The sequence below is a fragment of the Xiphophorus maculatus genome, chromosome 2 (assembly GCF_002775205.1).
Source record: "Xiphophorus maculatus strain JP 163 A chromosome 2, X_maculatus-5.0-male, whole genome shotgun sequence".
Taxonomy (NCBI): domain Eukaryota; kingdom Metazoa; phylum Chordata; class Actinopteri; order Cyprinodontiformes; family Poeciliidae; genus Xiphophorus; species Xiphophorus maculatus.
In genome coordinates this window covers 8,194,951-8,219,748 of record NC_036444.1, presented here as the reverse complement: position 1 = coordinate 8,219,748, position 24,798 = coordinate 8,194,951, and the positions used below count along the sequence as shown (strand labels likewise).

The 24,798-nt window shown below is 36.3% G+C and overlaps 1 protein-coding gene across 1 annotated transcript; it reads left to right on the top strand.

The window, feature by feature from the left end:
- The first annotated feature begins 37 nt into the window (after positions 1-37).
- iqch (IQ motif containing H) lies at positions 38-24,586 on the top strand. The gene is made up of 20 exons (XM_023325916.1): positions 38-430; positions 524-646; positions 742-839; positions 952-1,027; positions 4,516-4,603; positions 4,813-4,899; positions 5,685-5,875; positions 6,375-6,908; positions 8,103-8,169; positions 9,056-9,139; positions 9,214-9,383; positions 10,979-11,251; positions 11,337-11,525; positions 16,734-16,854; positions 17,121-17,407; positions 20,175-20,333; positions 21,634-21,756; positions 22,473-22,534; positions 23,464-23,572; positions 23,800-24,586. Exons 1-20 carry the CDS (start codon positions 380-382, stop codon positions 23,866-23,868), a joined length of 2,961 nt encoding a protein of 986 aa, XP_023181684.1. The 5' UTR covers positions 38-379; the 3' UTR covers positions 23,869-24,586.
- The last annotated feature ends 212 nt before the right edge of the window (positions 24,587-24,798 follow it).

Below are 24,798 nucleotides of genomic sequence, written 5' to 3'. Positions count from 1 at the left end.
GATATTTAATAATAATAGTAATAATAATGCTGATATTTATATTAATGACAAATATTCTAAAATTGAATTTCTCTGTTGAAAAGCAATGGGAAATCTTAGCCCTGTAAATTTTCTTGTAAGGCTAGACCGTGTAATTAAGGTGTTCACTTATTTAATAATGTCTACGCACATTGTTAGCGTATCGGTGAGAAAATAACATAATTAGTTTGCAAGACCTACAGGATAATAGCAAATCTGGTGTAAGAGCAGACACCTGAGAGGCTGGCTTCGGAAAATTCTAAACCCGCTCTAAAAAATCTTGTTGCCATGGTTACGAGTAATGTTTTGATTGCTAACTAGCATACTGTCTCCGGTTAAAGTTATTAGACTACGAATAAAAATGGCTGACATACCCAAACACGAAGATGCATTTGAAGACGTTTTAGTTCAGGTAATGTTTCAGTTTTATTGGCTGTGTATTACATTCCATTATATAATTTAGTCTACACTGACTTGTCAGACTGAGGTATGTTTGTATTTGCAGGTTCAACATAATTTAAGCCAACTTAAGTACAACATTGGAAAAATCAATGTGGGCGAAAAGGGCGCAACTCTCGATATCAAAGTACTGGACAATGCCATTTGTAGGACCCAACATAGCATCAGGGTGAGAAAGTTTTATACTAAAGACAATGTTTACATTTAGTAGAAGTCAAATGAACTGATTACAAACAGATAATGGCATTTACTTCTAACACACAGAGACACGCAGATGATTATTTGAAAAGTGTAAATAAGCAGCAGCTGGTTCTTCCAGCCATTGAAGACTTACAAAAACAGACCTTAAAGCTTCATAAATGGTAAGTGAATTAAACCTAAGCTTGTTATATAGGGGATATATGTTTACGAATATTTTTATGGATGTCAAGAGTTTGCATGATTCTCTTATCCTGAAATAATGACTTTGTACAGGAAACCCTCTATTGAAAGTCTCCCAGATGTGTATTCACAAAGAAAGACATTTGACGTAGTATTCCATGAAAGAAAGGTACATTCTTCCACTAATTTTCACTCATGCTTTCTAAAAGCTAAGAAACTGTTTCTGTTAGCTCTGTTACTTGGCACCAAGAATATCTTGTGTTCAAACCAAGGCCAATCCCTGGAGTAGAATTAGCATTTTCTCCCAGGGTTTATGTGGGTTCTTTCCTGGCATACTTTCTTCCACAGTTTAAAAACATGGATGTAAGACAAATGGTCATTGTAAATACTCCTATATGTGTCTTGGTGTGGGACATGGGCTGAAAACCTCTCCAAGGTGCACCCTAAGTCATACCCATGAGCCTACAAGAATTTATCAAATAGTGAACATAGATGGATGGAAATAAACAGTTCAGACATTTAAGCATTTTTTTTGTTGAGGTTTTATTGTCGCCATCTTTTTATTTCTTTATCTTTGTATATTATGAATATACACATAACCTGCATCTTAACTCAAGTCGAGCAAATCTCAATCTCGTTGTAATCTGTTGATGACAATGACAATAAATCTTATCTTATCTTATCTTTTCTTTTAATTTATTTTTTTCAAAATTTAAATGTTAATATAGAAACAGAAACCATAACAAATCATTAAGAAATAGCACCTATCTAATAACTGGTATCAATAGTAAAATAATAACTGCCTTGGAGAGAACAATATTTGTTATTCAGTTTTACCAGCTAAAGTGACTGCAGACATAAAGAAACAAAATATGAAATAACCCAAACTATAAATTGAATGGTTGTAAATCTTAAGTTCTTCTGTAAATGTAATAGATTACACAAAAGATAAATGTCATGCAGTCTTAAAACCAAATAGGCAGCAAGGAAAGAAGACATACTGTACGTTTATGACTAAAGTAAATTCTTGAGTCTATCAAACCTTAAATGGAAACTGGTTTCTATGTTCTGGTTTTTATGCCTTACTCCTGTGGGGAGGGAGGTGACAGTCCATATGCAGGGTGGCTGGGACTCTTGATGATACAGGATCCCTGCTGCTGCTTCTATCCAGATATATCCTCAGCAGATGAAAGATTTTTACCTCTCACAACAGCTGCCCCTTCTTGTCAGTGTCAGAGTTGTTCCTGTAATATGTTCTGTAATAGAAATTAAGGACCCCTTTTACTACACATCAAAAGAATGCTGTCAGTACTGGTATGATGAGCCTATAGCACGGCTGGTCCACTTTTGATTGGGGTACTTGGTCTACAGTATATGAGCACCTTGAAAAGTTGGGTGCTTCCAAATCTGGGCAGTTTTTCCACATTTGTTTTGTCTGGACATCAGAAGCAGAGTTTTTACTTTCCATTCATAATCCCAAGAGCATTTACTAAGTCATTTTACATTGGTACAAATATTAATTACAGTGGCCTTTAGGTTTTATCCACTTCTGGTTGTCCCAAGAATCACAGTTCTTATATTACGCACATGCAAATATGACAGAGCAACTGCTTAAGACTCCAGCAGAGGAAAATTAAATCTGTGTGCAGCAGGGCTCAGGATGAATCCCTGGGGTATCTGCTTGAGTTATGGATAATGAAGGAGGCTGAGATGCCACAGATTATAACATTTATCGTCTTTTTGAAGAAAAAAAAAAGCTTCATTGCCAAAGTTATTATCCATAACCTAGCCCTTTTAGTCCAATAACAAAGCATTTTTAACAAAGACAAGAAAAGTGGCCTTTTATTGGATTCCCAGATGGGAGAAATTTGAGAGGATAACAGAAAAATATATGAACACCAGAGGTATGCGAAAGATGACTCACTGTGTTTTATGAGAGCCATGATAAATTGTTTTATAAACATAACTATAACTATCATGTCTATTTGAGCCTTTCATTCTTATTCTAGAGGACGTTTGATACCCAATTTTGTTCTTCCAAAAATCATTAACCACACTTTGCTAGACAAAATGATTTGCATTGATTTTGAAACTGCAAAAGGAATTTGAGAACTTTAGATGTGGTAAAAACAAATGATCTATTTCACTAGTCAGTCAGATAGAGAACAAAATAGGCCAATCTTTCCATGACGGGCTTTGTTTGGCAGTCTGACTAAAAAAAATTTAGTTTTTTATATTTACAAATTTCCATCCTAAAAATGCAGAAAAAATCATGTACTTTGGTTATATTTCTTAGAGCCTTTAAAGATAAGAACATCACGCACTTATCACAGTTTTAAATTTGGCAAATTTTGTTTCTACATATTTTAATAGCAATGAATCTCTATATTTCTGACACATTTTATATAATTACTTGTTACTTTTGTCAGTTCTTACTCTTCACATCCTCAGACACTTTATAGTGGAGTAAAGAGTAATGGTAGAAGCCTGAATTTAGATTCCTCAAGTCGCTCGTTCAGGCAAACTGTGACATAAAGGTCACTTGACTTAGTGATGACATCTAGCCCTTATCATAGGAAACAAATGAATCTTTACAAAGGTCGACATTAGTTTTAGATTTTTTTTATACACTTTCTTTGCCAATATGATTTTGTTAATCTGTACCTGACATGACAAATAGAGGCCAAAACTGTCACACTGCTCGAAGAGAGATGGAGGTGCTGGCTAGCGAAAGCGGAAAACAGCAGATTGTAGCACATCAGCATTCTCCTGAAGAAACAGGCACCTGATTGCTGCGCTATGGGCTGCTGGTTTACAGCTGTCTCCAGACAGAATCGACTACCTGTTCCTGCATGCCAATAAGACAGCCGTAGCCTCCGCAACTGCTAACCACTGGCTCTCTGCCTGCTACTACCTCCTGCGACTGAGCCCACTTCTTTTCTGTACCATGTCTGTGCCAGGGGATTGGCTTTTTGCATTTTTGCAATTTTCCAAAAGGTGGCACCTTTTTCCCCAGCCCCGTCTGAAACAGATGTGTGCCTGTGAGGCGAGAGTGTTCCAGCACCTGGCTCCTACTCATGGTCTGTCATAGTGCTCAGTGGTCTGAGAAGAACAAAAAGATAACATGAGGACATTGGGAAAATAGTCTTGAGAAACAGTCACTTTGAGTTTTTAGAAGAAGTAAAGTCTTCCAGTTATGTCTAGAGATCTAACTGGTTACTTTAAATCAGGGAGATTCTTTACACTTACTGCCATAGTGTTATCTTGGATGCTATTAGTAGTATGTTAGCTAATCCTTGCATATTAGCAAATGTTAGAATATTGAGATATATATTTTGTATGAGAATAGTGCTGCTGACCCTGCTCTTTTCTTTCATGCCCCAATGCCAAACCCTAACTATATTTAACCTAGTTATGGCCTGTAATCCCACTGTATAAAAGCGTCTTCAAAAGCGAGTGGTGTTGAGTCTTGAACTTTTAAAATGAAGCTTACAAACACTTTCAAAATAAAAACTTCTGTGTTTAATAGGTTACAATAATCAAAATAAAACGTTGGTGTTCTCTTTAAAAAAAAAAAGCCCCTCAATGTTTATGCATTAACTTATTTGAAAACCAGTGAATAATGAACAATATTAATTAAAGAAACATTCTGTCTAGGTGAAACCTGAGGCTGTGGAGAGTCTTGCAGTTGCCAAAGCAAAAGGAAAACGCGTTCAATATCTTCCTGAAGATGAATTGCAACCAGGTTAAATGTCAACTCACCACCACCTCATATCTGTCATTCTCCTGGCATAACGCTTCTGTTTCCTCGACCTTTTTAGTTCTTTCTTTCTCTTTGTAAATAACTGCCTGCAAACTATCTGCTAAAATTAGTGTCCAACTACATTTTCAGTGCATGATTTCAAACACAATGTTTTAAGTAATTATTTTGTTGCTTTTCAATTATGTCTGCAGTGATTAAACCAAACTTGCTTCGTATGTCGGCTCAGCACAACGTTATGTCTCTTCAGCCCAGGCTGGAATTACACTTCTCAAAAAAAGGTTAGACAGAAGCTTATTATGAAAATGGTGAAGGTCTGTCTGTCTGTCTGTCTGTCTGCAAATAATATGAGCATAGCCAAAACACCATCAGTCCTCTACCTAATTTTTTCAGTTAATTTACAGTTTTTGTTTTGCTCTAGTTTCTCACATCAATATTAACAAACCATTGAAATAATTAGTACAAACTGGAAAACCTGGTTGATAACCTGCAAAAGCATGTGACTAGCACAAAATGAATACTTCGTTCCTCAAAAGCGAGTATTCATGTCAATTTAAGTGCCAGTGTGCAAAAGCAAAGTGCAAAACAAGTTTAAGAAACGCCCTTTGGGTAAAGCTGTGCACATCTGTAAACAATGTAATCAGTGAAAGCTGAGATTCACCTGAAAGAATTTTCAGGAATGAATGATAAAGAAATATATACATTTTTCTCAATGACTCAAGCAATGATATGAGAAATTTTAGTCAGAAAGGGTATAACTATTCACTATTCATACGTATAGTTTAAATCGGCAGATTATAAATCTATAACAGAACAGATGGTAAGGAAGCAGTTTGTGCAACAAATGTGCAGTTTATTGGAAGGAATGAGAAACTGCTACTAGGATTAGCAGAAAAGAACAGCTATGAGAATTTTAATTCTGAGAAATGCACCAAAGCAGTTAAAAAGTACTGTAAATACCATGCCTACTCCATCAATTCAGAGTATTGCCTGGATACTAACATTCAGTCAATTAACTTTAAAAAAAAACTTGTCCTTGTTTTTTTTGTGTGTTTGGATATGACAGAATTAGATTTCAAGCCAGATAAGGAGTCAAAATGTCAGATGGATTCAGAAACCAGGCTTGGCAGAAAAGTTGGTGAATCCGAACATCTCGTGACTAGTTCACCAAGTTTACCAACTCAGATCACAGTTTCTGACATAATGGACCAAATGGAAATACAAGACACAACCAGTTTTGTCACCAAAGAGACCGAGGTTTGAACTCTTTCAATTTTAAATGATTTTAGATCAAAACATTGCAACGAATTGTGTAATAAAAAGGAGAATCATATGAAAATAAAATACATCAGGTATTTTTTAATATTCTGGTGATGCTTCTACAGTGCCTTGAAGAAGTATTCATACCCAATTGACTTTTTCACATTTTATAAAAGTGCAACCACAAACAATGTATTTTATGAGGCTTTTATGCGAGACCACCCCACAAAGTAGTGAAAGAAAAAGTTAGGATTTAATATTGTTTTACAAATTAAGAGCACTTAGTCAATAAGGTATACAACCATTATAAATCAGTTTTGCTCATAGAGACTGAATTTTACCTATTCTTCTTATACAATAGCTCAAAACTGCTTGATCTGTCACGTAAAAATCTAACAAAAATGCACTAAAATTCTAATGTGATAAAAACTGAGAAAGTGAACTGATTTTTGAATACATTTGAAGACACTGTACTTCGTATCTTTTTGCTCTGCAGGACCAGTCTGCAGATGTTCATATAAGCACTTTTACAATCGTAAAGGGACAAATCGATCCAATGACAAAAGATTTCATTTGCTTCAAGGAGAAATTTAGTTGGTGCTGGAGCAGCGTGGTGGACGTTCTGGAGGACCTGACTAAACTGCTCCGAGAGTTTGCAGTGCCTTTAGCTAAAGTTGATGGAGAACACTTGATACAGATATGCCCTAGTTCTGATTATGGTTGGAGAAAGACTCTGTCAAAGGCCAATCTCTTCTCACTGCTTGAAAATAAGGGGGATGTTTTAGAACTGGTTTCACGCCCAGGTCAACGCTACAGAGGAGAAGGAGGCAGAGATGTCGCTGCCACCCGTATACAGGCCTGCTGGAGGCGCTACTTCAACAGGACTTCTTACCTGTGCTACCACCGCCGCAAGAAGGCAGCGGAGGTTATCTCGTTGTCATGGCTGTTGCACTATCAAAGGTGCCAAGTGAAGAAAGCCCTTCAGGAGAAGCGTTTCAGACAGCTGGAAAATTATCGCAACAGAGCAGAGGTGATGTACCATCAATACTTACAATTTTTTTACTAACTTATATTTTAACTTTTTATTTTAACTGTGTTTTGAATTTTATATATATATATATATAATACATTTATATATAAATTTTATATTTTATAAATTATATATATATATACTGTATATATTATATATTATATATATTAGAGAACAGAAAACGCTAGTTTAGGGATACACTTGAGACATCAAGCTGACCATAAGCATGACATCTAATAGAGTAATATACATATTATTGATAGTTGGGTAGTTCTTTATTTATTATTACTGTTTATTAATAACATCTATTGTTATTATTCATTTTAAAATGTGCTGCAGTTGTACTCTTAAAAAGACTAAAGTACATTTAATTTATTAAATCTAGATTTAAAATTTTTATTTTTTAAACGTTTAGTTTCAATTGTTGTTTTCAGCTAGAGGTGGCTAATGAAAACTCATTTTCATTTTGACCCACATCAACATCATTACTGTATTCAAAGTGCCAGAGACTTGGTCCCGAGGCCTTCAGTTTGATACATGTGCATTAAAAGATTCTAAATAGAGACAGTGAATTCATTGTTTTGACTATTTCTACTTGAGTAAAAAATAGTATTGCACTTACGAAAATTTACTTAAATTAGAATTACATCCTACTTTAAAAGTCACCAGATTAAACATTTTAGATCTTTATTTTGATAAATTTCTCAGAGTCCTTTTAAATTGACTTTCTTTGATTCCTTTTCTCTTTTTTTGCATTGAAATTTGCTCCTTTTGCGTGTAGACGTCACGTCTGTGCTGTCATCTGGCCTGAACATCTTTTAAAGCTCTGACATAATATTAATTAGTGCCTACAAGTTCATTTAGATCGAACATTGTTGTGTGTGTATACATGCACTTAAAACATGTTCTCACTCTTTAAACATTCATACCCTGTTAATTAAGCCTGCTAATCTTCCCCTGGCAGTAGCATCATGTACCTTGCTGATTGAATTAATTGTGAGACGATGTTTCCGAAAGTAAACGCTTAATTTAATTATGATGGTATTTTATGCTTGGTTTGCTTCTGTGAGCCAAGAGAGATTGGTTTGGTGTGTTTTATCCATGCGGCGATGAGATGATTTGTGTGAGTGTGTGTGTGTTTGTGTATGTGCTCAGCCAGCCTCCTCCATGATCGCTTCTTTTCTCTGTCCCCAGCATCTGGCAGCAAACTGGAAACACATCCGGTCGTCCAAGAGGACCATTATCCACATCCCTTCATTAGGTGGCATTTGTCGCCCGCTGCACACACTTCAACACGCACACATTTGATCTAGAGGCAGTCATCCCCGGTCTCGCCGCTCTGCTGTCCCCAGCCCGTGGCCCCGGTTCAGACACTCTGTCTCGTTCAAATGACTCTCTGCAGGAAAGCACTCACTAGATGATGACAGTCCCTGTGCCAAGGAACCGAACAATTTAGTCTCAATCGCCATTTAATTTGCAGATTAAGCAAATGAAAAACCATTATGTTGAACATGTACAAGTGGCGCAAAGGTCTTATTTTACTGCTGTGCACAAAAACACCGCATGCATGTGACAAAAAATGAAAAAGACTGCTGTGCATTCGCAATAAACAAAGAGTACAAGCCATGATAGTTCATGATCTAATTTCTTCACAGCACAAATTTAGACTGTAATCAGGCATGCGCATTGTAAATCATTGAGCGATTGTCTAAAATTATTAAGCCTAATTACTAGCAGATGGAATGCTTTATTTGCACTTGGGGTGGCTACAGAGAGTGCTGTGTGAGCAAGGATAATTAGAAAGTTGAACCCCATTGTTGTTAATTAGCATGAATCCAATCATTTAATTACCTTGATTCAGTTGAGGATTCCCTCTAACACAGGCTAAAATCCTGGCGGTGTCATTGGATGTAGTTTAGTGGTGGCTGGACATGGTGTAGAAGGACTCCCAGCACACGACAGGCTCTGCCACCTGCTAGTTATTACGCTGAATTAATCATAGGATTGCTGTGCAGCCTGATTAGACTTTAATTCCCTTATCCCCAAGTCTAGTGACATTCACATCCCTTCCAAAGCTAGCTGTACAGATCTGGAATTTCTTACAGTGTCAAAGTGAATTTAATAATTTTCTGACCTTATTCTGACAGGGTTCTCCCAGAGCTGGAGACAGAACACCAGGAAATATGACATCCTCCAGAACATCCAAATCACCAGGCTGTGTGATATTAGAGGTAGGGATGTTTATTGAGAGCTTACTCACATTGTTTAAATATTTAATTTGTAAACCCCATTTTTCTGATTCCAGATGAAAATGTGGAGGTGATCTACATATGCCCAATGCGTCTGGGGGAAGACATCTTGCAGTATTACGACAATTTCCTGAGAAGGAATGGGGCTGATAGCAGCACCAGCCAGGACTTGCCCTGCAACAAACGGTTTCTTATCCTAACACCTGAGGCTGTGGATCATTTCCCTGTAAGGCTGATCATACTCACCTGTGTGTTTATACATGAGCTTTTGTCTAATATGACAATGCATTTGGAAAGGTCTAGCAAAGGTTGCTGCAGCAGTATTAGACTGAAGTCCTTTGGAAAATTATTAAAAACTCTTGAACTTTTACATTTTTGTCACTTTGCAACTCTAAATTTTAGCACAATTTATGTAAATAACCAACATAAACTAGAGCATGAAAAGTTAAAAAAGAAGAAATATACCTTTGAAAAGTCTTGCATGCATTTTTATTCAACCCTTCCCAAAAAATCCAGAGTAACAAACTGATTTCAAAACTGTATTTATCTGTAAATAGACTTTGAATTTTAGTGTAAATTCAGCTGTTCTATGAAGTCCTCCAGAAGAGAACATTAGTGGAAAAACAACATCATGAAGCTCAAGAAACATAGCAGTGAGGTCAGGGAGAACACTATGGAGAAATCAAAAGCAGAGTTAGAATTTTAAAAAAAATATCCCAAATCTTTAACGTCTCGGGAAATACTGTTAACAAAAGATTAAAAAAAGACCCGTTTATGCTTTAGTTTCCAGAAGGACAATGACTCTGAAGAATGGAATAGTTTTAATCAAAGCACATTCATACCTCAAATGCTAGACATAAATCTAGTTTGGAGTCAGAGGGGAGACTTGAAATTGGATGCTTGCAGGCACTCTCCTTTCAAACGGCCAAATATCCAATTATGCCGTGTTTTGTGTCTGGTTTGTCGCACAAAATTCCAGTAAAAAGCAGTGAGGTTTTCGGCTGTAGCATAACCAAATAGGAAAAAGTCCAAGGTGTGTATCCTGCATGCCACTGTACTCCACCACAGTGCTACAGTCATTTGCAGTTTGTGTAGTGTCCTCTAGGGGGTACTAGAGGTGGCTGTTACAATGCAGCTGTCCTGAGAGAGCAGCTGTTTAATGTTTTTCAGTGCATTTGAAATTAAACTTCTGTTTTATCTTTTGTAAACACAGTAAAGTCGATTATGTTGAGCTTAATTAAAACATTTGTAATAGTCTATAGATGGTTTTCACGAAATAATTAAACGTCTGCTGCCTTTCTTGGACTATTTCTTACCTAAATACTCCAAAAAATTATTTTGTGACTCTAAAGTGTTTCAGCATTAAACTGTTCTTTCCAAAATGTTTTAGACCGAACACGCAACATGACGTAGCCTTTCTCATTTCTTTTTATTGATTTTCCCACTGTTTTGTTGTTAAACTGTGCCAGACGTGTTGCTGAGATGAATCACTTCTACCCATGGCTGGCAGCGCATTCTGCTAGTGACAGAAGGGATAATTCCACGTGGATCAAATAAATACAGATGTGAAGTAATTAGTTGTATTCCCAAGGAGCTCGTTGGTAGCACACATTAAAGAAGTGAAGGATAGGCGAGGTTTTCCGCAGGCTGGTTTTATCAATCCAACCTGCTGAAATACATGAGAGGTCAAAACCCTGCTGGCTATTTCAATAATAGACCTATTGAATGTACACAATGATAAATCAGGCTGAGAAACAACCCTTGGAAGATACCCTGATAGCAATTGACTGTAGCCTTCATCTCTTATTTCCTTTGCTTTAGACCCGCAACATGTGTCTGTCTACACTGCTGAAGTACAGTCCGTGCACCCTGAAGCAAATCAAACGCCAAATACGGGGGAAGCAGGCCTATATAGTGGGTGGAGTTGGCCATGAGGATGACCTGGAAGTGGCTGATGAGCTGGATGTGCCAGTCTTGGGTCCAGAACCGGCAGTTTCACAACTCCACGGCACCAAGTCTGGAGGAAGAAGGATATTTTCTGAAGCAGGACTGGAAGTACCCCCTGGACAAGGAGATGTGTACGCACTTAACCAGGTATGCCACCAAAAGCATAATTACAAGCTCCTATGTGCCCACTATCACAGACGAATAATAAAAAAAATTGTTTCCTTTGGTTTAGCTTCATGAAACACTGGCCGAACTTATTGCTCAAAATATTCACATTCAGCGCTGGCTCTTTAAGATCAACATGCAGCGAGGAGGCCGTGATACAGCATATTGTGATGTTTGCCACCTTAGGTGCTACAGCTGGGCCCTGCAGCGCTACCAGCATTTTGGTCCTGATCTGTGGCACGCAGTATGGGTTCAGGTAAAAATGGGACACACTTGGTTATGTCTGTATCTCCTTGCCATAAAATATCAGAGCACTTTTAAAAGCGTGTTAATGTTTATACCATGTTTATGACCTTTGCATTTCTTCACACAAAAGGGAAAGTGTTATGTTTATAAATAGAATGACTTCAAATCATAATTCAGTTCATTTTGTTTATATTACTACAATTCGCAACAAACATTATCTCAAAGCACTCAGATACTCAGAACTATACAATCAGATCAAACCTGTACAATCTTGTTGTTGTTCGATCATAGTTACATTATAAATCTATTAAATCCCATGATCAAAAATATGTAATCACAGAATATCCTAAAGATTTACAGTGAGTATATTGACATATTATAATGGAATAAAATTTATAGCCTGCTTAAAACTACTTTTAAATATATGTCTTTAAACCTTATAATCCTTGTGCGTAGCAGATGCTTGATTTATTTATTCTAAAGCTACATTCTACAGCCATTTAATAGGTTTGAGCCATTTATATTACTGAAGCATTTGGTTTCAAAACATGAATTCTGATATAATCATGGGCATATTTAAAACAAATAAAATGTACTTAATCGGTGCTAAACCATTTATTTACTTCAGATACAATCTGTACAGTTTCTGAGCCCCTGGCTCTTATTTCTCATATGCTTACAAAGTAGCCTTTGATTTTCTGTCATGTGTTAATTACCGTATTTTGCCATTTAACCGGCAGCTTTGTGCAAACTAATTACAGGGTAATGATTGTGAGCTTGGAGCACAACGATTTTACTTTTTATTCCATTTGAAAGAACAGCAGTCATCTCGAGTTTCTTATGGCTCACTCTGTTTCATTCCCATCAGCTTGTTCGTTGATTCACGGGGTAGGCATGGTGCAGGGCTGTAATTGTTGTGGCTTTGGTGCTGTTAATTATGGCAGAGAGGAGCTGAGCCAAAGCCAAGGTCCATAATGGCGACTGAGACTGCATGGGGAAAGTAAATGGGGTTTCTTTCACCAGCTGGGGTCCCATGGAGACAGAAGAGTGCCGAGGCCCCCAGTGTAGGCCAGCAGCCTCGGGGCTTCTGGGCCATATGGACACAACACTTTAACTGGCCTTTATTCTACACCTTGGTCTTTTAATCAAAGCAAAGCCCACTTCCTGTGCCTCTTATTGTATGATTTTTATAGTAATTGTTTTGGTTGTTTTCTCTTAAAATGAATTGAAATGGACTGGAATGGCTACCTTTTACATAAAGACTGCTGAACACAACAGTTTGACTCTTAATGTTGAAAGATTAGTAAACAAAGTTCCTCATCAGATTGAAACAAATATTAAAAATACTGGAGAATTGTGTCTCATAGAGGAGAAAATGGAGATCTATTTTTTTAGTATATTTTGGGAAGATTCTGCAGAAAATACTACAGAAAACTAAGTGAAAAAGGAAAATAGACAATCTTTGCTAAATACTTACAAACATTTCTAGTATTTGGTTTAACGTAGTTCAAAGTTGTGGTAGTTTTATTATTTACCAAAATAGATCAGTGCATGAATGAAGAATTGTAATTATCCATAATTTTTCTACCTTCCACTAAGTTGATTTAACAGTAAATTACAACTAATTAAATTGTAAGTAAATCCTAATGCTTTTCTCTTTTAATAATTATAACAATATACATGAATAAAAAAATAAATAAATGGGGAATTAGAGAAGTAATTGGCCTCAGTATGTGTCCATATTTTTTAATTAACAGCTGTGCTGAAAAGCTCTTTATGAAAAAACGTGATTCATAAAAAAATAATAATATATACCATGTGTTCCTTAAGAATATTACCAACAATTAGATCCCTTCTGGCTGAGCGAAACAAAGCCTTGAAGGGTACAAAAAGGAGGAGGAGCCATTACATCCACATCAATGAGCGCTTACATGGAGGTCTGAGGAAAAGCACGTGTGTTTCTCTAAATATTGTGAGGCCCGCAGCAGCTTCCAGCACAATGTTTGAGCCCAAAAAAAGCCCCCCAGGCCTCTTTTAGCATTTACACAGAGAGAGGTTAAAGACATGTAGATCTTCAACCATGCAATGCCTGAAGGGGGCCATACACACACACTTAAGCGCTCACACAGCTTGCATATGGATCATTAGGCACAAGAGGGTAAAAATTACACCTAATAGCTTCAACAGATGGAGTATTTTTTCCATCATGCTGTGTACAAACAGATCTTGAGAAAAACCTTATTTAGGTTAAGTTTGTCAACGAAATGGGTCATTTGACAATCACTACCACTGGAGAGGTAGAGGAACGTTTCATACAGTTGTTGTGTGTCTAAATATTGTGCAGCCTCTTGTACCACGGAGAAGCTCGGATGTCTACGGATTTGTCTGAGCAGAGTTAATCTGAATTTGAGATTTGAAGAAAATTTCTGTCACTTCTTTTTCTTTCATTTTACAAATAATTCTTGCTCATAAAAAATCAACAAAATGTGTAAAGCTGAAACTGCCTGAGCATTAAATTTGTTATGCTTTGTTGTGGCTTTACATTAATGTTTTAATGGGACTAATGAGTTAGATATTCATTGACAATGTGTAACTTTTCAGGAGCTATTCTCATATAAGAATTATTGTCCATACCCTACTTCCACTAAAAACATAGACATAAAATAGCAATCAAAGGGGAGAACATCTTTTATTTCTGACCAGATTGCTCTGCTTTATGAGGACGCCAAGCCATTGCTGAATCCTATCACAGGGCAGTGTGCGTACTTTAAGTCCAAATAATTTATTGCGAAATACCCGTCTTTCTTTTTCTTTCTGTCCTGCTGTTTCTGTGAACTGCACAGGCAAAGTCCCAGGGTGAGCTTGCTCTTCCGTTGAGAATGACAACCGTTCCCTTACACTTTTTGCCGCGCCATTGTGTGCTTTATGGTTTGTATAGGGAGAATCACTGTGTAGCATTTGACCTCGCCTCTTACAGTACTTGAATATGATGATGGCTGTTACATGACTGGAATTTCAACGGCATAATCTCTGGTCCTGTCTCCAGTGGAGCCAGACACCATATACTCAAAAAAAGTAATGCTCTGGAGAGCAGAAGGGAAGAACAAATATGTTATCAGCATTCACAAATTATCTTTCACTCAATTTTCACATATTCTTTTTTTTCTATTAGAAAATGTAATTCTCATACAGTAGTACACATACAGTGCATTGAATTGTTTTGTGTTTTTTCACATTACAGCTACAAACTTCAATGTATTTTGTTGGTAATTTATGTTACTGACCAACACCACACAAGAAAATAATACAAGATTGTGAAAGGTTGTTATAAAGAAAAATCTGAAAAGTATAGCCCACTTTTGTATTTAAACCAGTTTACTCTGATACCATTAAATAAAATCCAATACAACTTTTAAAAGACTAAAAAAATATGCACGGAGATAAGATGTACAACTGTAGAGCAGAGTTGACTTATATAACTATATCTCAAACTTGTTCAGTCTTGTGCTCAATCCTTCAATCCATTGCCCAAAAGTGAAAATAAAATGACACAGCTGTAAATCTTCCAAGCTGTCCACCAGCTGGACTGACTGGATTGGTTAGGGGATCATTAACCAGAGATGCAACCAATATGCTTCTCTGCTTAATTTTAAGTGGAGAAAATGCAGAGAGTCACATGTAAAGGTGGAAGACTTTATGGACATGATAACTAGTAGTCACTTACTCCTCAGATGTGACCTTTTATGGAAGAGCCTCATCATAGAAAGCCAAGCTGAAAATGTCCCATTTAAAGTTTGTGTCAAAATGACCTAATTTAAATCCAGATGCAAATCCAACTGAGATTTGTCGCAAAACTTCAAAACTGATGGTTTTTACCTGATCTGTCTGAATCTAAGTTGATGTGTAAAGAAGCATGGGCAAAAAGTCAGTTTTTAGATCTTGAAAGCTTTTAGAAACACACCTGAAACAACATACAGTTGTTACTGAAGTGAAAGGTGGTTCTACAATATATTTATGCAGGTAGTTTAAATACAAATAGATGGAACAACTTTTAGATTTTAATTTCTGGAATCTATCATAAAATCTTGATTAAGATTAGTATTTGTAGCAAATATAATAAAATGTGAAAAACTTGTAAGGGTTTAGATATTTTGCAGGGAATTGTAGATTATTGTTTACAGAAGCATGTGTATAAAAGAGGCCTTCCAAACACTCCATTAAACTGACACAAACTGCAATCAGCCAGTTGTTGTTTTACATTATGACCATCAAACAATGACAGTGAAAGCTTTAAACAACATATTCTCAACCATTTTACTGCACAGCTTTTTTGGAGACAATAGTGTATTTGAGTTGCTAAACTGTGTAAAGGACACCTAAAGCAAAAGCTGAAAATTAACAGCATAATTAAGTGGTGAAACCATAATGGCATTTCGTATTTACCGAAACAAGAGTGATATCGATCCCAGTCAGGCCCTGATTGATCCCCAGATAGATGGGGTTAGCTTAAGTATTCATCAGCCGCCCAGTGGAGAGAGTTGTTATTGAGGGCAGGTGGTTCGAGGCTGCGAGTTAAAGCTATTAGACTCCTGAGGCCTTCTGATAATAGGCTGTCACTCACAGATAGACACTCCTGCAGTATCCGTCAGACACTCACACAGAAATTGAAGCAGCCTATGAAGTCTAAAGAATAACTTGCAATCACCGGAGTCATCTGGGTAACAGGATGTAGCAGTTTTGTAGCCAACAGCCATAAGGCCTGACTGTCACAGTCTGTTGGAGTTTGAGTTAAGTTTGTTTATTTTGATTATTTTGTTGCATCTCGTGTTTCATTTATTTCTGTGGTTTTGATTTCTTGGTCTTGTAACTTTTACCTCGATGCTTTAATTTCCTGACCTTAAACACCTGTTTTCCATATGCTCCTTTACTCACCTGTGTTGCATCTAGTAATCAAGTTCTCAGGATATATACTTCTTGGTTTCTGTCATATTCTACTATTACCCTCATGTCCACGCAGTTCATTAAACATGATCCTTATTGCCCTTGTGCTGGCTCCACATTTCTGTCTTCACATCATAACTCTGAGCTAGGAGCAAAATTAAGCAACTTACTTTATTTTAGAACTTTGAGTTGAATCAATGGAAAACTACGCACAAGTTAATTTCCAAGTAGTTTTTATTTGGTATGTGATGTTTATGCTTCAACATTCATTCTACAGGAAACTGTGATGCTGAAATATTTAGAAGAGATCCCAGAATGGCTGATCTATTATACCCAACTGTCTGAATCTTCCCGTTTTCAAAGTTGGTCCGAGTTCCTGAAGATCTTCCTCAGGCAAGGTCAGACACCTATTGTCAAGCACTATATTATATTCACCCGCAACTTATAAAATCTATGCATTTCAATGAGCTTTTCTGTTTCCTGGGTGGCTTTATAAATGTAAAAACTGAATAATTTTCATATTTCTTTTAGTAATTATCAGAGTTCAGATTTTTCAAGTGACCTTTTGTGAAGTTATCAGTAATAAAAATGTAAAATTTTCCGTTATACTTTTAGTATTATGTCTTTGTGCGTGTAGTCATTTTTTAGCATTCACTCTGTTCAGGTGGAGTAGTGGAGGCGTACCCTCCTTCAGAGAATGTCACCCATGTGACTGTAGATATGCTCCTGGAGCCCAGCGGTGAGGTGACCATTCAGTCCTGGGGAGACCAGCTCCATGGCTATTGTCATCTAGACATTGTGGGATCCATTATTCCTAAGACTTCTGTTCACCTAGAAACCCTGCACTCTATCTGCATGCGTGTGGCTTACGTTTGCCAGCAGAACTGTATCATGGGTTACGTATCTGTTGGCCTGGCAACCTTTGTGGACCACAGCACCATGAAGCAGAAGGTGAGACTCAAAAAGGTAAAAAGGAGGACTCAGGGTGTCATGATACATATGATCTGGTTTGTTACAACCCATATGGGGTGGAAAAGATCAATTTTTATCCACACAACCAGATAGGTGCCTCCAACATATACTGCTCCCTAGGGATCCAGATAACAAGACGAGGTAAACTGTGGGCACAGGGACGAAATGTGTCACAAGGCCCTCTAATAAACTGTCAGGTCTTATTGTGTCAATACACTGATTCCACCGTTTAAAGCTTGCCCTTTAACCTTACGATGCAGAGAAATTCAGAAGCTTTCCAACAGTAGGTCATTCTGAAGTGATTTAGTACGTTCGCGGGGATAACCTGTCAAGTGTTTAACCCTAGATGGTTACCTGCAGTTTTCTGCTGAAATAAATCACATTATTATACCAATACGCTGCTGAAGCCTCTTCTCATTTGTCAGGATTAAGTTTTGTTGAAATCTTCTTGATTCATGATATTTGAAATGGACTTCTTTATGATGGTTTAACCTCTGCTCCCAACATGTGGCAGCATTGACTATTATTGATCTGATCCTGCAAAATAAAATGCTTTGCTTTTCTTGTGCAGAAAGGCAAAGCATTTTCTGAAAAGCAAAGCATTTTCGGCACATCTCTAAAGCAGCAGAATGGAGAGGGGAAGCACAGAAACAATTTTAAACATGCTAAAAATGTGGAAAGAAAAAAAAGATGAAATTCTCATGCCTTTAGCAGCTCATCTGATAGAAATAAACCAGTTGTCATCTGCTTGGCTAGTATCAATTGTTTTAAGCATACATACACATGTACTGTATCTATCCATATATATAAACTGAATAGGATTAGCTTTGGGCATGGTTGCCACTAGAGGGTAGTGTGTTCTGGGTTAGAATATAACTGATAGAAGAAAGTTGTTTTTTTTTTTTAACTGTATAATACAATTTTATTTTTTACATATACTCAAGATTTGTTATTTGATTTAAAATATTTTGTATTATTGCAGTCAATCATTTTTATTTATTACTCCTATTAGAAACAAGAAATGTCTGAACTCGATTCAGATGTAACATAAGCTTCCTCTTTCCTTTTTCAAGATGGCTGAAAATCACCTTTTTATCTCTAATTTTGATCCAATTGTAAAGGATTTGAAGACAGCATAAATAACAATAAAACACCACATGCTTCCGTAGATGCAGGAACTTTAATGGCAAATTCTTGACACACACAGACAAAGCTCGGACTAAGGGGAGCCACATGGGCAAACCTGTCTGGATTTAAACATCAATTTAGATTCAAACCTGTTGCTAAAAGCTGCCTACTTTATTTGATGGGAAGAAGTGGGTCACATATGTTTGCCCTTGCAGTCTCAGCGCACATTGTGGAGCAGCGGGGCCACAGCTGCAGCATTGGGGTTTTTAATGAAAATGCAAGGCAATAGAAAACAGGTACAATCCAGGCTTACATTTCCCGCGGCTTTGTTAAGAGCGACAATGGGACGCGGGAGTATGAGTTTTAGGGAGTTGAGTGAATAGCTTGCTGTTGTGTGTCCATCATGCAGGGCCAGGTAACGGTCTGATTCAAACATGCATCAAACCAAGTTGTAACTTCTATGCCTCCTACACTAAGGGAACTGGATAAACATTGGCAGTTTTTTATCCTGCTATGGCAGCAAGTGTAGTTTTTATGTAAAATTAGAGTAAAATTTGAAATTTCAGTGAAGATCTCACATTTTTCATTTATATAAAACTATAAAAGTTAATATAAAAACCCTTTGTGCTTAAATTTACATCAGGATTTACATAGGATTCTGTCATTTTGTTTAGTATATTTAAAAAAGATAAATATATTTATAATTATTTTTGCATTTCTTTTTTTAATCTTTTTGTATTTTTTTAGCTTCTGTCATTGTTTATCATTCTTTTGAGAAAGTCAACCAAATTATTATTTTAATCACAAAAATTACCAGCAATAATTTTGTTTGCAGGGAAAACTTTTGAATAGTTTATAAATTAAAATACCACACTAAATCTAACTACATGTCTCAAATGAAAAAAGTTTTTATTATTGGTCATTGAGAGCAATATATGCTTTACTTTTTAGTTCATCTTTTATAAAAATGCAATCATACCACATTGGTGAATTGTTAACTTTTGTTAAATCATTCATGAAATACAATTTGACTGTTCTATTTTTTTCTACAATAATTTAAGAGTAAGAAAATAGAAACTTTCACATATGTTTGCATTCTGGTAGAGAGAAACTCGGTCTACTGTGGGCTCAAACTTGCTGCAATTTGCATCCAGTGGCAGGAGCGCTTGCTTTGACAAATAGGAACAGCTAAAGGAGGCAGCCGGCTGCCACTTAGTTATTAACAACTCCTTCACTGATGATTTATTTGCCACTTTTGAAGAAAGGGCATAGCTATTAGGTTATTATCTGCAAAATTAGCCCCGTTTAAGTAGAAGGCCATGTCCATACCTGACCCCTTAATATACTTATAATGATGCCATTTACCATACATATCTGAACTTTGGTTCTCATCAGACCTGAGCCAGGCAAAGCGCCCAGGGCAGACTCAATCCACATATGAAGAAAAATCTCTGTGTTTGCTTGTGTCATCATATCACTGCATTACCTAAACATGTTAGACACACAGAGCTACATAACTGGTCTTTTATCCATCTCTCAGTGTGAATAAGAATCATTTATTGAAATACTCTCTGCTTTTTCCTTCCTTCACATGTAGTTCATAATGTCTTTTTGACAGATATGGGGAATTGATCTGGACATTGGATTCAGTGACCAGCTTGCCATGACCCAGATGGTACTAATGGCGACTGGAGGAACGCTGGACTGGCACACAGGCTGTTTCGAAGTGCCAATGCCAGTCAAAGAGAAATGCTCAGAACAGGAGGCTTTAGCAAAGGTATGACTATTTTAATTACTAAAATGTATATTTTGCATATTTTTAAAAATTAATTTCTCTAAGTAATAAAAAAGCCCTTATTTTTAATTAGTCTGAGTCTTAAGCAAGCATTTGCAAGAGATCAGTGTGTGTGTTTTGTAAAATCTTTGCTTTTAGAAAACACACCTAAAAACTGTAACTACACACTGAAGTCAATGAGTGTTTAGGTGCCGAATTCATTATCATTTTGATAGATGAGCCTAAATAATCAACACATTAATAATTCATACCATTTTCATTATGCATGCTTGAACACTTCATCAACCTGATGCCAGGACTTAAACAATGGAGTTCTTTTATTAGCAGTATGCCTCAGTTTACGCTTGTTAATCTGCGACTTGTATTATTTTATCAAACATTCATTTAGCTGGTGGCCTGGTGCTTCACTGCAGCCGTTGAGCCACTGCTGTTGTTAATGGCTTCAATAGTGGCCATCATTAGGGACCTGCATATTACAAACACAATTAAGTCCCTGTTGGACACTTTTATTGTTGGGTAAGGGCCTTGCCTTTGACAAGTGCAAACACACAGCCTTCACAGCGAGTTATGGGCTATATCTCCTGAGCTCCTCAAGGCTCAGCTCTGCTCTCTTTGTCTCCCAAAGGTGGCTGAGAACGGGCAACATTTTATCCTCCTAAGACCTGACATTTTTAAATAATCCACCTCTATAGTGTTACTTATGATTAGAATTCTAATATTATAGTAATATGTTTTGTGTTTATGGAGCCCAGTTGTGCTTCTCTTTTCCTGAAACGTCATGGTCTTTGCTTGGAGTGTTACACTGTGTAACAGCTAGGCTAATGCATTCGATCTAACTGTCGGACCCTATAGTTAATTAAGAAAGGACCAAAAGTTTACTTCATCTGCTGTTTACTCATCAGGTTTATCAATCATAAACAGAAACTTAGCGGTGACCCAAAGGATTAAAAACCTCTAACTTTTTGATAATACACAAACCAAAACCTTTTTATACATAATCTCTTAATACAATAAACATAGAATAATATAATTGTTTGCAAATCAAGGCTTAGAGCTAGCCTTCATTAAAACTCACTGCATTTTACTGCTAATGTTTGTCCCTCTATTGACAAATCCTCAGTAAGAAACAAAGCCATTTAGCTGTGCGTAAAATTACTAAATCATGTTATCACCAAATTTGTACATTCAATGTTAATATGACATACAACACGTACCATATATGATATGACAAACAAAGTAGACCAAAATATTTCACTTGTGTTGTTGTCTTTTTCTTTCACAGCATCTGGTGGACAGTCGCTATGCAGTCATTGGGATCCATTTGTTTCATTCTAACCTTTCCATGTTGTACCACAGTATGTTCTTCAAGATGTGCAAATTTAATTGCATCGAGTTTAACAAGAAGGTAAGAATCACTTTTTTCCCCCTTTTTTTAAGAAACTATTTGCAAGTCACAGTGAAACATTTTGATAATATATTAACATCTTTCCACTGCATTAGCTGTTAGCTTCATAGGCATTTTTAAATGAACAACTACAGTTGTTCAGTTATGCAGGACAAATGCATAAATAAGTAAACATGTAAGTTAGACCTGGTTTGGTGTGCAGTTGAGTTTGAGATTAGGCTAATGCTACTGTCATAGTTGGAAAACAGACAAATTTATTTTAATCGGTATTCAAAAGTCAAATTTATCAGTTGCAAACACAAGAAAATCAGCTAGAAAGCAAACCTGAAGATTAATTTCTAACCTGGAAAGGTTTCTCACTGAGCCTGAAGTCAAAGTAAATGTTTGGCTGCTCTGCATGTAAAGCATAATGAATACTTAAGTAAAAAAAAAATTGTTGTTGTTTTTTTCTACTGCCGATGTTTCGATCTTATTCAAAAAGCGACACCAAAATAAGATTTCAACCTTTGTAAGAGAACCCTTAGCTACAATATTTGCATGCAACATATTATAAGAAATATTAAATATTTTAATTATATGTTCTTAATGGTACTTAACTTTCTTATAGATCACTCTACTTAAGTCCTGTAATATTGTGAGAATAAACTGAAGGAAAAAAAAACATTGTTGTGTCTTGGATCTACTTTTAATATTAAATTTGTGAAATTCCACTTCAGGAAAATCAAGGCACTGTTTTTGCTCTCTATGACAGCTCTGAGCGATGCACCATTGGGATGATGTGAGTATTTTTTATTGCATCAGTTTTGTATATTATGTCAAGAATAAAACAAATGTGAGCTCTTTAAAACCATAGAGAAACATGTTGGCAAATGCTTGAAATTTATCAAGAAAAGGTGCCACATTCCTTCATTGGCAATAATAAATTCCTCCTAATATTTCATTTGAAATAATTCAGTTTTTTGAAGTAAGGTTCTGTTACATTCTTGCAGTAGATTACCCTCTTGGCATCTACAGTTTGAATGAAACAATGGTTAGATTTTCAGCCAAGTGCTCATCAGATTGGTTGTAACATAGAATTGCCAAACACTGGCGTATTCAGCCAGAGTAATTATCTATTCAAAACACAAAGCTGTTTAAAATATATTTCAGTCAAAACCTCTTGACTGAAGACCACTTTAAAAAGATTCAAGTGTTCCTTCAGCACCATAAATTTTCAGATAAGGTTAAAGAGAAGTATTCATTAAAAGGCAACAATTGTTTCTCTGACCTTTTTCGACCGCTCAGTGAATCTTGGTATTTTATTTGCAGCTGTTTTGTTTATAGAAGCAAGTATGGGTTCAGAACTTATAATTTCACTTCATTAGAACAGCAAAGCACTGAAGAATATTAGAAGGGCAATTAGTTTGCCAAGCCCCAACGTAAAAACAATTCTTTACAGGATTAAGATGCCACCTCTGGTTTTGTAAATATCAGAGACTCCACAGGTTGTTAAGCAGAGGGTTATTCAACATATTTATCACAGAAATCCGTTAGCTTGCACAGCGCTGGAACAGTTAAATCAAGCTGTGCTCATCCCCCTATAGACCGAAGATGCTATCTGCTGAAAGTTTCATTTACCCACAACCATCAAATGAACAAGGTGATTGTTTCTTAGCAGGCAACAAGGGGATCATTAGTAAACTCGTTTGTTTGGAATGTTGTTATTAGAGCGGTCTCGGAGGATCTCCAGGGAGCTCTGGTGACCTTTGCTCAGAATTTGTCAGTCATTCATCAGGAAATATTGTCTTCTAAAAAGGAAGAAGAAACCAATTTCGAGGTACTGTGTTAACGACTTAACGATTTCCCCTCATCCATGTCATAAAACCTTCATAATCTTTTATAGCTTGTCAGTTGGAATGTGTCTGTTTAATAAAGTGCAAATAATTAATATTCATAAAGTTCGTAATTAGAACAACACTGCAGATACATTTTGTTGGTAAGAAAATGCTTATCAAAACATTATGTCTTGTACTTTAAATTTTCTTTTACTTTGTTTCTATGTAGGTGGTGATCACAAACATAGAGAACATGCTGGAGATGATTATTCAGAACAATAACCAACTGATGGATTAACTTGCTGCTTAGAAATCGAGCTTCACCATTGAACCCCAGAGATATGTACAGGCTGATAAAATGTAATTTCTAAATAAACATCTTAATATTCTGTCATGAATCTGTTAAATGTTAGAGTTTTCTGTCAGCTACCTTGACATACTGTAGAAAAGAAATGCATAAAAATGTTCTATTAAAAACTGAACATATTTTCCTATATACATTGGCATCCCAAAGTGTACACACCTCTGTTAAAATGAGATAAGAATGAAACAAATGTGAGCTCCTGTCATCTGAGTTGTGGTGAATAAATGTCCCATTTTCAGTGCAAAATGTAAGTTGATTTACTTTGATGTTATTTTTTACATATAAAAAACATTTTAATAGAGGCAGGTAGACTTTTGAAAGCTGCTGTACAACACTTTTATTGAATCTTCAACAACATAAATCTGTTCTTAGAGTAGATACACCTGATGATGATGATAATGAATAGCGAGGGTAGCTTGATAGACAGATAATGATATTTAGTCATCTTTTCTCTGCACCGTTTAAGAAAGAACAGATTACTTTGGTTATTGAGCGAAAAACTGATTGGTGCGGTTTGTGATGTTATCCTCAAAGGACATTTTCTGTAAGTAGATAATTAAAAATAAGTTGCAAAACTGTTGTGAACCGTGAAGACATGTTTCAGTTTTACTACCGAGTATGTACGAGATATTCTAACTTACTGCTATTTTACTGACTTCCTTATTATTTCTCGTTTTAAATGGTAATTGTTTTGGAGCGTATAAAATGCAAATAAATATGTCAGAGAGTTTGTGGCATAATTATGTTTTTATTCAAGTTTCTTTTTATTGAAAAGCTGCAACTGAAAGTTAAAAAGAGCTTACATCTAAATTGCACAGCTTCCTTCCTGTACCTGCAGAGAGTTTGCTGATCTATAAATAAACC